Source organism: Athene cunicularia (genome assembly GCF_003259725.1).
Source record: "Athene cunicularia isolate RWA chromosome 14 unlocalized genomic scaffold, athCun1 chr14_part1, whole genome shotgun sequence".
Taxonomy (NCBI): Eukaryota; Metazoa; Chordata; class Aves; order Strigiformes; family Strigidae; genus Athene; species Athene cunicularia.
The window spans coordinates 11,266,706-11,282,935 of NW_020799118.1; the positions used below are offsets into that span (position 1 = coordinate 11,266,706).

General features: G+C 40.0%; 1 protein-coding gene across 3 annotated transcripts in view; it reads left to right on the plus strand.

Moving 5' to 3' along the window:
- Positions 1 to 16,230, plus strand: part of SDK1 (sidekick cell adhesion molecule 1) — a 415,080-nt gene that overhangs the window by 311,216 nt on the left and 87,634 nt on the right. For all 3 annotated transcript variants that reach the window (XM_026858830.1, XM_026858832.1, XM_026858833.1), the window contains 3 exons: positions 2,274 to 2,372; positions 7,220 to 7,411; positions 9,231 to 9,352. In XM_026858830.1, the coding sequence (XP_026714631.1) occupies positions 2,274 to 2,372; positions 7,220 to 7,411; positions 9,231 to 9,352 (413 nt within the window). The remainder of the gene's footprint in view (positions 1 to 2,273; positions 2,373 to 7,219; positions 7,412 to 9,230; positions 9,353 to 16,230) is intronic.

Sequence of the window (16,230 nt, forward strand, 5' to 3'; positions counted from 1 at the left end):
TACATTCCCATGGATTTTCCTTTTGTAGTTAGTCTCTCCATATGCTAGACCTGTGTGCCAAGAGCAGATTGTAAACTTAAACCTTTGCTTGTTAGAAGATCCCAGAGATAGCGATTTAACTACCAGAAATCTATGTGAGCCATTGATATGAATTTATACTTGTTTATCTGGGATTAAAGCAAAAGGCATGGAGGAATAAGAAACATGCACTAGGTTTCTGTGTGTAGTATTAACTTTTTTGCCTGTTTTCCTAAAGAAATTAAGCTTTTGACAATGATGGTTTAGATGTATTCAACTGTCTGTCTTAGGTCCATCTGTCTTTCTCTCTCCAATGACATTTGAACCCTGTGGCTAATTTCAGTGAGTACAAAAGAGTAAGAAACTAAAGATATGAGACTCCTAGAGATTTCACACAAATTAATCAGCTGGGAAGAGGAAAGAGACTATTAGTATATCTGCTGAACAAAAGGCTGCAGAAATGAACCTTAAGACTGCACGAAGTGGGAGAAGGGGCACAGTCAAGACACTGAGAGTATCTCAGGGAAATGTTGGGGTCACATGCCATTTTAAACACAAGAACATTCCATCATGAAACATATAATGAGGCAAAGCCAGGCTTGTATTCTGTAAAACATTTAAAACATTTCTTGGTGTATGAAGCTGTATGCTGTAAGGATCCTCAGCAGCAGAGTTAAGCAGGAGACTTTTTATTTATTTATTTTTAATCCTTCAGAATTGCTTTCTTTGGTTTTCACGGTGACCAAGAAGCTAAGTGCAGGATGGTATAACGCATCATTGAATCTAAGTGGCTTCAGGATTTATGAGGTGGGAAAAAGATTCGAAAGGACTGTCATTCATGTTCTCAGGTGATCATTTTCTGTCTCTATAGCAAAGTTAGGCGATCCTTTAGGAAAAAAATAGTGCAAACAGGTCTGTTTGCTGATGAACTGGAGGTCAAATAGAATCTGACATCTAGTCAGAAGCATTGTGTCCTGGCTTGGAGTAACCTGCACCTGTTTTTCATTATGACATTAAAATTGGACTGCAACTGCAGAAGCTAATTGGAGTAAAGCTCTGCAAGAATGTGGTTTGCATGTCTGCAGATACATGGTCCCAAATAGTGCATAATTTCTGTGCTCTTGGTGGGTATTCCTGAGATCGCTACCAGATCAGCAGTTCTTTCTGTAATGCTTTGACTACTAGATAGCGCAGAATGGATTTGGAAATTTTCCTCACTAGGATTGCAGAATTGCAAATGTGGTTGTAGCCAACCTACTGGCAGGCTTTGGTGGTTTTTTTGGGTTTTTTTTTTTGTTTTGTTTTTTTTTTTTAATCATAGCTGGAGGGGGATGAGAAACTGGACTAAAGTGAAGAGGAAACAAAATATGAAATTGCAGACGAGAAATTGCCAACTGATGTCAGTGGAGCTGGAGGATACTCGGGCAGGGATCCAATGACAGAAGCACAGTGAATATAAAGTGAACAAAAACTCCTTTTTCCAGTACATCGATTGAAGACAGAACAGCAGTTGGATCAAAAATCAGTCAGGATGTCTTCCTTGAAGATCAAAATTGAGGGAGGATGGCATATTCTTGACAGTCATTCCATTTTATGCTCTTTCATTGCACACTAGGGAGCTGAAATTTTTAAGAGCTCTTGAGCTACATCATAAAAATCCTTTAGAAGTTTCACACACTTGTATTCATTTTACAGAAGACAGTTGCCATTATGTTGGACATTTTCAGAGCTGTTTTGAGAGAATCTATCCAAGCAGTGACTTGGTGACTCTGTCCTTGCCTTGACCTTGCATAGGCAAAAGGCTCTTTCCAGGTGAGGGGGGTGCTGGTGATGTTGCTGCAGACCTCAGGCCAGATAAACTGCACACAGCAGCACAGGTAAATGCTGCACGCCGTCGCTGAGGGAAAACAGCAAACACAATTGCTTCCAGGACTGCCAGCTTGATTGTTCTAATTAGATTAGATCAAGAAGAGAGGCAGAGTACAAGTTGTGTGCAAGTCTCCTGCTGCCACTCTCTTTAGTTGTCTGCACAGTTAGGATGATGACTGGATAAAATAATTTATGTGATGATAGCCAGAGTGCTTCATAACATCTTGCCTTCTCCCCGCTCCCCTGCAGCTCTCACTGATGTTTCCAGCCGGCTTCCCTTGGCCCTGGCTCAGTGTTTTATTTCTTCAGCCCTAACCTTGCCACATGAATCAGATCAAAAGTAAGTGGGGTTCTCCTGTTAACAGATTTCCTTTTCTGATTGCCAGAGCCAGGAGCTGTGGGACACCTGAGTTTCACTGAGATTCTGGACACGTCTCTCAAGGTCAGCTGGCAAGAACCTGTAGAGAAAAATGGTATCATTACAGGCGAGTATCAGCTGCTGTCTCCGGTTTGGGGTTTTTTTAGGTGTGTGTGGGGTAGAATGTATCACTGCAGTGAAAAAATGTTTGTGTAATAGAGCATTTAGGAAGAACTGGCCACTGTGAGTGCTGGTTTCCTGGTCCCTCTTTTGGGTAATGGAAAGGTTATAGAAAGTACGGGCCCAATTACTGGCAGCTCCTGATTGTGGTCACTGAAAAGGCAGTCTCTATTAGAAATCAGCTCCCCATGGAGTTTCTGGTCATGTTAAATCTTCTGTGACCTCCACCTGCGTTACTAAATTTCTGAAACTGAGTGAGACAGTGTTTGGCCTTTGCCCTAAAGGTGGGGGGTTCTTACATGGAGTTTACAGCTGCAAAATATGGATTGGCACTGCTAAGATTTGCAATCAAGACCAAGCCTGAAATCAGCAGTATTCTTCATCTCTGATCAAGTGGTCTGGCTGAAGACTGCGTGACAAAATTTGCATGTCATTACTTAATTTTGTATAAACCATCACAAGGGTTCAGAACTCTCCTGTTTCTCCTTGGTGAGCTTGCCATTTGACATGCTATTTATCTATTTACTGTATGCCGGTGTAGATACAACATCAGCAATTTCATTATTTTTCATAAAAGAAGCTATAAATAGTTGAGAAAAACTCTATTTCTTATCAACAGAGGCAATATTGTTTTCAGATGGGAAACTATTACAGCTGCACAGGATGGACATTCCATTTAGAAAGGCTTTCAAGGTTTTGAAGTGCAAGAAAGCTCCCAAATTTTAAATTAGTGGAGCTAAAAATCATACTTGGGAAGGAAGAAGATCATTTCACATGGATCAAAATATTTTGTTTTGGGAGCATTGAAACTGAAAAGTTTACTTTTTTTTTTTTTTTTTTTTAATTGTATTATAATTTGTAAAAACAAATACATTGCAAGAGTTTTAAAAAAAACAGACTTCCTGTCCCCTGAATATTGAAATGATATATCAGTCTAATATCTTGAAGCATTTTAACTTTGACAGACCTAATTATTTTGCTAGGACTTAACATTTCTCAGTGTTTTCTCTGTGTATCTGTAACATGCATAATTTGTATATGTGTCTTCTGTGCTGTTTGTAGTGTCTGTGTATAGTAGAGTCCATACACAGATCATCTTTTATGCCTTTATGCTCTGGTATCCCTCTTGAAATATGCATTGATTTAAGTGGTCCGAGCAAATACACTAATGACTTCTGAAAGCAGAGCAGTATTGATTCAGTGAAAATGGCCAAAGCCTTCAAACCTGAGTGCTTAAGTTTAGGTACCTAAATCCAAGTCTAGCTATCTAAGTAAGATGATGTAATACTCATCTTTGTTAAGCACAAGTTAGCTGCACTATGCTTGGTGTTGCAGAGTCACTTACTTAGAAAGGAGCTGCTGCCTCCCAGAATGGGTTGAAACCTGGTGGAGCACGATGATGGACCCTGTTTTATACAGGGCAAATTGTTTCAGAAAGGATTAAGCCAAGGAGCTTTATTGTTCATGATGAAACACCAGTGTAAAAATGCCCAGCAAAGCTTATAAGGAAAGAGAAATGTCCTTAATGATGCAAACTGCATTTGGGTTAGAAAAAAAGAATAGGAAAATTGTTCATGCCCTGGGTATCTCAAAGGTTTATAGAGTCCTGCTTGGCGATCTGAGTGCTTAGAAAGGCAATTATTCATCATTTCTGCTCATTGATATCTTTACTTGGACCTTCTCGTTCCATGCAACAGAGCTGGGAGGAGGAAAGCACGGAGGGTGGTGCCCGGCAGCCAGCCTGCTCTGGGAAATTGCCCATTACTCTTGCTGTAAATTTCAGTATCTTCCTTGTTTTCTCAGTAAACATTGATTTATGAGGACCTGGATGTAGACGGACAGTTTGTGATTGGGTGTACTGCTCTCTTGTAGAGAATTTACTCCAGATCAACAGAAAATTATTTCTGAAACTCCTCTGGTCATTAGTTTCTGTTAGGCAGCATTTTGTGGAGGGTGTAGTGCCAAAGCATACGGGAAGGCTCTGTGGCACCTCTCCTACTCTCACTTACGCTGAAGCCAGAGGAAACACTCAGCCCAGGCCGGCTGGACTCCCCTGTGCACATTTCTGGCAGTGATCGCGTCTGTAAAACAGAGAGCGCATTTTTACCAACCACATGTCCTAAAGTTCTGCCCATCTGTCAGTCATTGTGGCTTAAGTGCTACTTGGGGGTACGGTGGATGTTGTTTCTTTCCTTCAGCGTTTTTTCATCTGTTTTTGTTATGCATGATTACATTTGGCTTTGTGTCTGCTCAGTGTCTATGTATGTATTTTCTGCTTGCATTTTTTTGTGTGACTAGAATTTAACTATACATTCGGGACTGAAATATTGAACAGTAAATGCTGCCTCTTTGCCTTTTCTTCAATTTGCATGTGAACGCAGGGTATTTTTCCTGGTGAACATTTTTTCAGAAAATAAATACATAGAGACTATGTGCCTAATGGGCAGGAAAGCTGGGTCTCATCCCTGTGGTCACAAGGGAGAAAACATAAAATGTTCAAACAATAACCTCCAACATTTGATGTATAGTCAAAGCTTATCTAGATGGGAGAGAGGATATCTCAATCACTTAATATTGCCTAGTGCATGGTGGATGAAACTTTCTATTGTTCGTAAGCAACAAATGGATAGAGGGAGCAATAAAAATCCCCTGTTTATCTGCTTCTGGTTATTTATTGCTTTGAGCAACCTGTTTTGTTTTGTTCTGTGGTGATACTCCTTGATTCCCCCCGCCAGCCCACGTTTAGGGTTCAAAGCAGGCGTAGCCAGGTCGTCTGCAGCTCCCGGGCAGCCAGATGAGCTCTTGCCCAGCCTCTGCTCCGTCCATGGCTGCACATGGACATTCTGCTGGCTGGGGACACAGCTGCTGGGTTTGTGTCCTCTGCTGGGAAGTGGGGAGAGGCACGACTGCACCTTCCTCAGAGTCGTCACATTGCCCTGTCTGGGACAAACAGCACGGCTTTTGAAAGAAAGGAGTGTTTGTGATGGTCATTCTGTTTGCAACTCCCTTTTAACTCTTCACTGAAAATCAAATAGAGTGCAGAGTCATCTCCCACATTTCTGTTTGCCCTCTCTTAATAAAGGCAATAGTCCTTAAATTTTGTCAAAATCCTTCATACAGATTATAGACTTGCCTGTGCTTCATAAACTCTGATCACTGGTGAATGATTCTTCAGGCTTTTCAGAGCATCAAAACACCCCAGTGTCTCTGAGATATTGGTAAATGACTGAATTAATTCCCATTCAGACACTTAAAACTGGTTCCAGATGAGCATTCCGGAGTTCTTTCCCTTCCCTTAGTTAGTGCGTAGTCAGACAAGTGGTTGCAGTGTAGCTGGAATTCCTGAAAGTGATTCTTTATCACTGCCCCCTCACTTGAAGCATAATTAGTGTCTATGTGAGCACTCCAAGCCCATTTTCATGCAAAATTAGGTTAACGTGAATCTCTGTCAGTGATGGCAACTAGCACTAGGGTAAGGATAACATCTCACACCTCTCACACTCTCACAGAAATGTCTGTCTCATCATGCCTTTAGTTCATGAGAAGACTTTTCTTTGTTGATTAATATCATAACATATTTTGTTATGTCAGTTTGTATATGTTAATCAGCTTGTCATGGGTTCTTTTATTAAAAAAAATTTAAAAAGGAAAAAAACCTTCAAGTCCCCCAACTGGTCTGAATTCCTCATCTTAGACGGTGGGAACAGGAACCCAGTAGGGAGGTTCTCTAGCCAGCTTGCCTTGTGCATGGTTCACTCAGTGGGATTCCTTTCTGTTAGTCCTTTTCACTCACTTCCATTTCACAGGCATTCAAGAGCTACGTGTATTTTTTTTTTTCCCCCCTGAGTCAAATCACAAAGAAAGCTGCAATCAAGCAAACTTTTCAGACACACTCTCTGGAGGCTGTCACAGTGAGGTTCAAATGGGTTCAAACGAGAATAAAGTAGGACTGGGCAGGAGGAGGACAAGCAAATTTGGAGGTAAAATTGAGCAAATCAGACTGTAGAAAGTTTCAAAAGTTCTTGGAAGGCAAATGGTTATAAAAGTGATGAAAAGGAAAGCCTGGTTACGATAGAAGAATAATACAGAGGTCAGGGTGACTGCAGTTTTGGACAATACATTGGCTACACTATGATTTTGAAAGAAAGGATAATGATTCACCCTGCTAAAGGATTTGTGTGAGGAACAAGCAGTGGGGAGTAGAGGTTTTTCAGTTCCTAGAAGATTCCCACAATGTTCCTGCCTGATTGTTATTGTCAGATTTGTAAGTATTTCTAGATAGACAGCAGTGAAGGTTACTTCAGTCTGGAAAGAGAGTAGCCATACTAAGTACATATAGATTTTTAATTAGGTATTCCAGCTGGTGAGAAGATGTTATAGATTCCAGTGTTTCTTCCTATTTGTTTCATAGAGTTCACAGAATGAAAGGTCCACCCTTCTGCAAGGTTATCCCCAGGTTTTCTAGCCACTTCATAGCAAGCACCGTGTCACTGTAGAAAAAAAGACAGTAGGTTGATGGGCAGATGATACCCAGTGGGGTCCCTATATCAATTGTTTATTGGAAATGAGAATATTAAGAAAATATTTGGGTATTTTCAACTGTTTCTTTTTCTGCTTAGAGAAGATGACCACAATGGAGTAGAGTAAGAAACAAGCCATACCACCATAGACCAAAAGCAAATCTTGTAGAGACAGGAATTTACTACTCTCTGGGTTATTGCATAACTGCTTTAGGAGAAAAAATAGACCCCACCACTGCCATGGCCCCCTGACTTCTGTGTAATTGTTTTTCAGGGTACCAGATCTCCTGGGAGGTGTATGGCAAGAATGAATCTCGTCTTGCCCGCACACTACCCAACACAACGCTGGAGTACAAGATCACAGGGCTGTCATCTCTCACCACTTACACAATCGAGGTGGCAGCTGTGACCGCAAAAGGGAGCGGCTGGATCACATCCTCCACAATCTCTTCCGGTGTGCCCCCAGGTTGGTGAAACTAAAATCGGCTGATTCCTCATGGTTTTATGTTCCAAAGATCACAAATTACTTCAGGAATAATAAAATTGGTTTTATTTATAAAGCATTGGAGTTCTTTACCACATAACTTAAATTTAGTTTTTAAAACCGATTAAAACATTAAAATGAACACACTTGCAATTTGAAATTACCAGAAGTTGAGGCTGTTTAATACAAATATAAAAAATGATGTAGGGATGGCAGAAGAAATGAACGAAGTAATAAAGTAGATACAATACAGACTCTCTTGACATTTATGAAGTAACATAAGAATGAAGCCTGAATCAATTCAAAAAGTGTTGCTTTGGGAGAAAAATAGAGTTTGGATGATGTTACGAGAGAAGGGTTTTTCCATTTATAAGTAGTATAGCTTATGTCACCTATGAGAGGACATGTATAATGAAACTCAAATTTTATTTAAAAGATATGGGAGTGGTTGCCCGAGAAAGATTTTGGAGAAAGTATTCCTGTATTGCATTGTCTGAGTTACCATTTGGACACCTGTAAATTTAGTCTTTTTGCATTTTGTTTATAAAAATTCTACACTCTCCCTCATACAGTATAGAAAGCAAACTAAAAAACCAATTCATACCTCAAAGAAGCAGTTTCAGTTAATTTGTAGGTTATAGAAGTAGAATTTTTCAAAGCTGAGCAGTTAGCGTACATCACTGATGGTAATCCAATTTTTACCTTTTCTGGTATTTTTACAATTTTCTATATGTCTTGAAGTATGTCTGCCTTTCCTTTCCCTAATCATAGCTAAATGTGACAAGTTGTAGCCTGGATCAAGGCCATGCTCCCTGTTGTTAGCCAGATAACAGCATTATCCTACTCGGTCAGGGTTAGTTTATCCATTATAGTTCCCACAAATGTGAAGTAAGAATCAAAAATATTGTGTGTTTGTGCATACTTGAAATATATGCCAAAAAGCTGCCCATTTTTTGCCTGCAGCACTTGTACATAATACAACATTATGAACGATTGCTGATTATAATAGTAATTTCCATTTTACTTACAAATGCAGGTATTATTGGGAATTTATTCTAAACCATGTATATTTAATCTCTTTCCTGGGCTTGCTTTTGTTGATAATTCAGATAATATTAAAAATGTAAATGCCACTGTAAGCTTGACTGATGTGAGGCAAAGATCTGATTGGAGCTGCAGATTTTTCCTCGTAGAAGGTCACCCTCTTTATTTGCAACAGAAATTTTTTTAAAAATTCATCTACCTTATTCAGGCATCAGAAATGCCCTCTAACATTCGTCTATTATAGGTCAATATAAGAGTCACAAAATCTTTCCTATACATGATCCAAAAATTTGATTCTTTTTCTGTGGTTAATGTATTAAAGTTGTATGTACCCTAAGAAATAAGTATAAATTATTGTAATTTAATTCTGGAGAAACAGAAGTACAGTGTAATTAGGTGACTTGATGAGTGATTGGCAGATCTGGAGCTGGGAAGTACCATCCCCCCTGGGCCACCACGCTTTGTCGGTTGTGCAACTTTTCTAAAATAGTAGCTGTAATTCTGTAGATAGGCTCTTTCTTTTCTTGTTTGATCTGTAAAGATGTGGTGCATGCTCAGAACGGCAGAAATCATATTGCTGTATGTAATAATCCGGAAAAAAAAAAAAAAAAGCCAACAACAGAAAAAACCCAAACCCACAGCTATTTGCTCTATTATAATTCTTACCAAGGTATTTTATGTGCTGAAACACTGAATGTCAGCCTGTGTTACTGGGCCCTTGATGAAGCGTCTCCAATTCTCATTTCTGTTTCTTCAGAACTTCCAGGTGCTCCATCCAACCTGGTGATTTCCAACATCAGCCCTCGTTCTGCCACGCTTCAGTTCCGGCCAGGGTATGATGGCAAAACCTCCATCTCTAAATGGATAGTCGAAGGCCAGGTACGTCCCTGACAAAAAACTCTTAATGAAGTTTCTGAGGGGTTAAAAAAGGGTCTAGATAGTGAATTGCTGTTTGGATTACAGTTTTTGTTTAACTGTGGATCAAAACTCTCCAGTATATTGCCCGGTGGTAGCTGTTCAGGACGTCCTGGAAAGTTTGGAATGCAAGGGAGATTGAGGGCCTTAGCTGAGACATGCCTGTGAGAAAAGGGTCATAGGAATGCTGTAACTTCTGTTCAAAGGAACAAAGGAAAACCATGCTATAGAGTGTATATGTGTGAGAATGCTTATCCTTTAAAAAATTCACATGGATTTTTGTAAAGCAGCTTAGCTTGTGTTCAGAAGAACACCAGATCCATCATAAGCAACACATAACAACAGAGCTTAAGTCCATCCATTTATCTAAAAAAGGATTTGAAACCTGTGTTTAGGTTCTGTTAGGTGTATTTTCAAACTAGATGCAAACCTGGAATTATTATCTAATAGTCAGGAATGTAGGAAGAATTGCACTGAACAGCAAAGATGCCATTATTCGTGAGACTGAGTGTATTTTTCTGTCTTGTAATGGAATACACTGAGGTTTTCTATCCAGGCCTCTAGATATGAATAGGATGAATTCTTCTCTTCATCAGCTTTAAACAATATCCTTCTTTCTGCTGTCATTATGCCTTGGAGGAGTTATATATTCCTCATTTGTTCTCCTGACAGATGAGCTTTGCTTCTTCCCTTCCACCCACAGATCTTTATAAATAATACAATCTGTTTTTAAGACCAAATGTTGGACTTCTTAAATCACCATCACCACATAGACATGTTGATACAATCACTTCACTTGGTAATGAGATTGTTGTGAACAAGTTGGTACATTTTGTACCATTTACGTACACATTAGTGCGTACTACGGAATTAAACACTGAAATCCTATAACATGGTGGCTTGGCACATTCTGAGAAACATTTTTGTGCAGGAGCACCACGTTGATATTGCTAGGAATTAATCCTGTGAGTTGCAGAACGCCACTGAAGTGAAATAAACTTGAATGCTTTAAAACTGCAATAATAATGATCATTAATTTCATCTGCATCCTTGAAGAGCCCCTAGTAGTTGAAGGGAAGGGAGGCTCGCTCTTGTTCGCACACCCTCATCAACACCTCATGCATTGCTAGAGAAGTCAAGAGGTTAGTGGTTCTGATGGATCCTGGATCAAGGGATATTTGCTCCATTTGGAGAAGGAGCACAGCCGAAGTCTTTGCAGAGTCTGAGCAGTTCTTTTCACCATAGCTACCCTGCAAGTTTCTTCTGTGCCATACCTCACCATTTAGCTTTGGCACAACAAGAAATGTTGTTCCAAGTGGATTTCATTTTTTAAAAAAAATTCTTGCTCACATGATTAACAAAAATCTTTTCAGGTATGCAGAGAAATTGGTGACTCCTTAAGGCTACGGCAAATCCTATTTTCAGGATGACAGCTGCATATAATCATTTGTTCACAGCCGCTTTCTGCCAGCACTCCACTCAAACTCCCTTTCCCTCCTGAAGTGCAATTTTACAGCACCTTTAGCCAATCTAAACCAGAGCTCTTGTTGTCCTGCTCCTGTTCCCTCCCCTTATCCCCATCACTCTTACCAAGACTTTCTTATTCCTGCCTTCTGCATGCACTGAGTCTGGTGTGATCGTACCTGGAGTTGCTCTGCGACTTGATCCAGTCAAGAGTCTCAGACACCTCAGCTCTCTGCACAGGCTGGGTGTCAGAAGAGCACCACTACAAGGGGAGGGGATGAGAACATGGTAGTGGGGACAGAGATGAGGGCAGGAATGCCTCCATCCTGACTTGGATCTGATCTGCCGTGGATCTGCCCTCTGGAATTCGCTCGTTTTCCTGCCTACCTTGCAAAGGCACACAAGCTTTCACAAAACCGCTGCCTGTATTTGAGCATAGACGACCATAATTGTTCCTTAGGACTATGTTAGATTGAAGGGCAGTGGTTCTACCCAACCTACCAAAGATTTTCTAAACAGAAATATAGGGAGGACTTTTTCCTTCTGGATCTTTCATTCACTGGGCTGTGTACAGCTTTAAATAGCACTGTTAAGTTTTTTCAGGCCTTAGCATTAAATTAAAAGCCACTTAAGGTATGGTTTTGCATACTATAATTTTAAAGCAGGTGGTATTGCTGAGTGATAGGATCACATTTAACTATAAAACACTAATCTGTATGTTCTAGTGTACTTTGCAATTAATCAGCTCAATTAGAGAATAAAGATTCTGTGCAAGCAGGTACAGGGACTACATCTCCATCCATTCGCAAATTTTTTGACCGTTAACATTTCTGAAAGCTTGCAACAAGGAGCAGAGTAGCTGAAAATAGCTAATAGCTTGGGGAAAAGTATGTTGCAGTTTACTAAGACCTTGTACAGCATGATCTCTCCTGGAAGGAGAAGAACAAGGTCAGTCTCCCACAAAGGTGTGTTCCCTCTGCACTGTACTTCTGCTGTCGGTGGGTTCATGACAAAGCATGACCAAAAAATACGTGGTACACTCATGCACTTCATCTATGTTCCCCTGTGCTTGTACAGCTGGGTGACAGCTTTGCACTGGACATCCCCTATGTTTTGTGTCTTCTCTTCCATCTCTGCTGGGAATATACCCTTTACTCTGTCTGAGTCCTTACAGACAAAACTCAGCTATTTCATATTCACACACACAAACAACCTGCCACTAATGTGCTTTCCTCCTTTGTTTCTTTATGTGGCATAAAGCTTCCTTGATAAGGGCAGGTCTAGGAAATACTCTGACTATTCCATTTTGGCTAAGTGCCATTTTTGAAGTCTGATACTTCATGAACAATTTGGATGAAAGACATAGCTGGGAATTTCAGTTGACGTGAAATTTTGTACATCTGGCCTTGGCTTCTGCTTTTTGTGCTAGGGTGTAAATTCACAGGAGCCACTGTGGAACTAATTCTCAATTATGTCAATGAACATGAGAGGAAAATCAGATCTTTAAGATTTTAGTGTTGGTAGATACTGAAATATCAAGCGTCAAAACCCCTCATTTCTGTGTTTCTAGTGAAGCTACATTCGGTACTTCTGAAGGGATTTCTTAAAAATCACTAGGCTGTTTCTTTTCCATCTTTTCGTCTAGACTCAGAGGACTGGAGGAAACCGGATTTCCAAACAAGAGAACTATAAAAAATGTACCAATACTATTTTAAAAATATTTCTAACATTGTTTTTCCATTACATACAGTATAATCTAAAGAGAATAAGGTCTAATGTAATATAAAGGTTCTGCTGACACTTGTTCAGGGGGACCAGCAGTAACTGTCTTGTGTCATTGACACTCACAGGTAACATGTTCATCCCCAAAGAATTTCGGTAAATCCTTCCAATCACCCTGTGCTCTCAGATGCAGTTAGAGTGTATATTGTACATATTTTTTTCTGGCGATTTGCAACCAAGAATGACTATGAATCCCTGCTGTTGTTCACATGGTTTTGTGTTTGCACTCTCTGTCTGCTGGAATCCAGTTTCAGCTTATTTTTCTTGTGCTGGATTTTTCCTGGGGTTTTATGAGGAGAAGAACGTGAATGACATCATCAGGACTGTGCCTTGATGCCTCAGTCCACAGCATCAGGCTTTCCAGTGGCTGATTAGAAAAGCTGGGCTGACTTCTGCTGAGTTTGGTGTGTTTTTATGGTGACTAATGTTATTGTGCAGACAACAGAAGACTGTGGAAAGGCTGAAGGCCACTTACAAAGACCTATCACAAGTTATGAAGCCATGAGTATATGGGCTAATATAGAGAGTATTTGCTTAAAACCTTTCTGCTGTTTTTAGGGAGATTTTATATAAATATCATGGAGAGCAGTAGAAGAGTTTCCAAGTGGTAAAACCTTTAAAGTACTATCGCTTGTAAAGCTGTGAGTTGGGAAAGACGTTGTAACTTTGACCATGAATTTACCTGGTTTTGTGGGTTAAGTCAGTGACCCAGATAGGAATCATCCATTGTACGAGGTGATTCTCTTGGTGTCATTTTTACTTCGAAGCTGGTAAATAAAGTGTCTGAAACTCTGACAATTTTATGCCTTTGCCAATCTTTAAATCAAAAATGGCTGAATCGATTTGAGGATTTTGTAAGAAAAAAAATTGCACCCAGTCTGACATCCTGTGAACCGAATTTCTCCCAAAGTGATTTCAAATGTGAGAGTTATGGACCTCTATAATGAAAACTCTGACATATCTTGAACTATAGTAGAACACAGGGTACCTCTATCATGTACAGAAACATTGTGTTTTCCTTTCCTGCAGTTAGTACTTCATAACTGTTCAGAATTTTAGAAACATTACTGTCTTATACAAAATATCACAGCAAATTAGATTTTTCATTCCAAATTTTGTTTCCTTTAAGTAAAAATTCTGCAAACTTTCTCATGTGGTGCATTCCATCAGAAAATATTGTTATTTTATAAAATATGTAACGTTTTCCTTTTTTAGAAATGGAGACGCTAATGCATAGAGAAGTAAAGGGTTCTGACATCACTTCCAGTATCATTTTATACTGTCCCATTTCTGTAATAATAAATGAATATGCCTTTTTATTGAATGTAATGCCTTAGGAAGAGCCGAGAGATGGGAATGAATACGTGCTAACTTGTGATGGCTGATCGTTATCGAGAATTAGATGAAGTGTTGTGGTGGGCATAGGTGTTTTTATTGTGGCAGTCCTGAGGCCTCTGGCGGATTGTGACCCTATTGTACAGAGAACTGTTAAGATGTAAAGTGCATTTCTTAAGGAGCTTTTATGCCAACGGTAACAGAAAAACAGTTGGTGTTCTCGTCTGCCTCCTGAAACAATGCACACATGATTATGTGCACGCATGAATATGAATATGTGTGCATCTGTCAACAGACATAATCCTTTTCTGAAGTTTACATACACTGTTATCCAAAAAACAGCTACAAGGAAGAAGCCTCTAAGTTAACTTTATTTTATGCAGAGCAGCTCATAGTGGACTCTCTTGCCCCTCAAAGGACTCTTTCATCCTTACCACTGCCCGTAGTCCTTTTTGCCCCATGGGGATTCCTTTGTACTCTGATTCTTGAAACTGATAACGTTTCCTCTGATCTGACATTGGAGTGTTTCAGCAAAAATAATTCCCTTTTCTTTCAAGAGCCTGAAACTTGGAATCTACTGTAGATCTTGCGGAAGTTAAAAAATATAGAAGTCCATCAATGACAGTTCTCTTCCGAGACTCATTTCTGAGATTATTGCCAAACAAATGAAAATTGTTTTGAGTAACATTGACCTAGAATTGCTTGGTTGCACAAGTCAGAGGTCATGCAGAAGTCCCCAGGCTGTTCACCAAGCTGTCATACAGCCGTTCACCCTTCAATCCTCTTACTTTGGAAAAACTCCCCACACAAGCAGCACTCTCTTAAAATATACTACTGGTTTCAGTAACTGATATACTATGGATTTCAGTAGTCTAACCCTTTAGGTTAATTTCCCAAATGTTGGCACCAGATCCTAGGAACATTACAAGGTATTCTAACTAAAGCAAGTTCCCAATCTACTTTACATAAAATCTATTGCTGTATCACAGAACTATGCCTGTGATTGATTTTTTTTGCTGCCTCTCTGTTACTACCCTTCAGCAGAAAATGAGTCTAAAGCGGTTAACTGGGACTGCCTGCACTGCCACTTTGCCTGGGGTCCCTCACCCCCCAGTGCAGGTAGTGGCCACCTGTTTACCGGCTGGTTCCTGAGCTTGGGAGCAGCCATCATGATGGGCTTGGTTGGCATCTGCCATTTCCTTGTAGGCTGAACCCATCACTCCTACCAGCAAGAGCATTCACAAACAGAAAGCTGTCTTCTGGGATAATTTTCAAGGGGCTTGCCATGGTCCAGGGCATGCAGAAGCTTTTGCTGCTTCTCAGTATGTAAAAGATCCTTAACATTTCCACCTTTACAGGCAGTTGGTAAATGTCTAGCTGCAATACGGGTGGGGGGTTTTGGAAACCTCTCAATGTTAGTTGTTCACAGGTGGGCCTCTGAGTCTGAGCCATGTGCTCCTTAATGTGTATTAATGACCTGCCTGCTGCTGTCTAACAATTGAAAACTGGGTCCTTTATTTTTTGGTATGCAAGAAATATTTTAAAAAGCTCTTGCTGTTCTTAGCATACAAAAAGATGATGAGCTTGCTACTGGAGATTATTTGCAGCCTCCAAAGCACTGTGGATTGTTGCTATACAATTACTGCAGCACTGAGGTGATGCTGTTAAGAGCAAGGAGTTTTGCAAAAAGAAGCATTTACTATAGACTTTCTACAGTATTAATCAAAAATTCTTTCAATAAAAAGTCTTCTCTTTACTTGACTAAAATCAATCCCCTCTTCCTTTCTTTGTTCATGTAGGGTTTTTTTAAAAATTCTCATCTCTTTGTTCTCTAGGTTCAGTTTAGGGCTGTTGTGTTTTACCATGCAGACCTGTCTCGACTTGCTTCCTTTAAGCTTCTGCATCCATGGACTTTACTAAAATTTATGGAGCTCAGTTGAGGCTGGGAATTTTAAAGGGCCCGTAATCTTCACTGACATCTATTTTATATATTGTTTGGTGTGTGGCAGTGCCCTTGATAATCAACAAGACTGAAAGGCCCATCAAGACCTGTGCAACCATATCCCTCCATGAAAGCAGTCCTCTGCTAGGACAATCACAGAGGCTTCTTTTCACAGTGCAATGCAGAACTGATTTCTTTGGCCTAATTTTCCTTGTGTCATTTCTTCATGCACAAACATAAATATGCAGCACATCAAGTCCTAGGTGAACGAAGAACTAAAACATCTCTAAATAAATCAGGCTGCTTCTCCTGAAGGGGG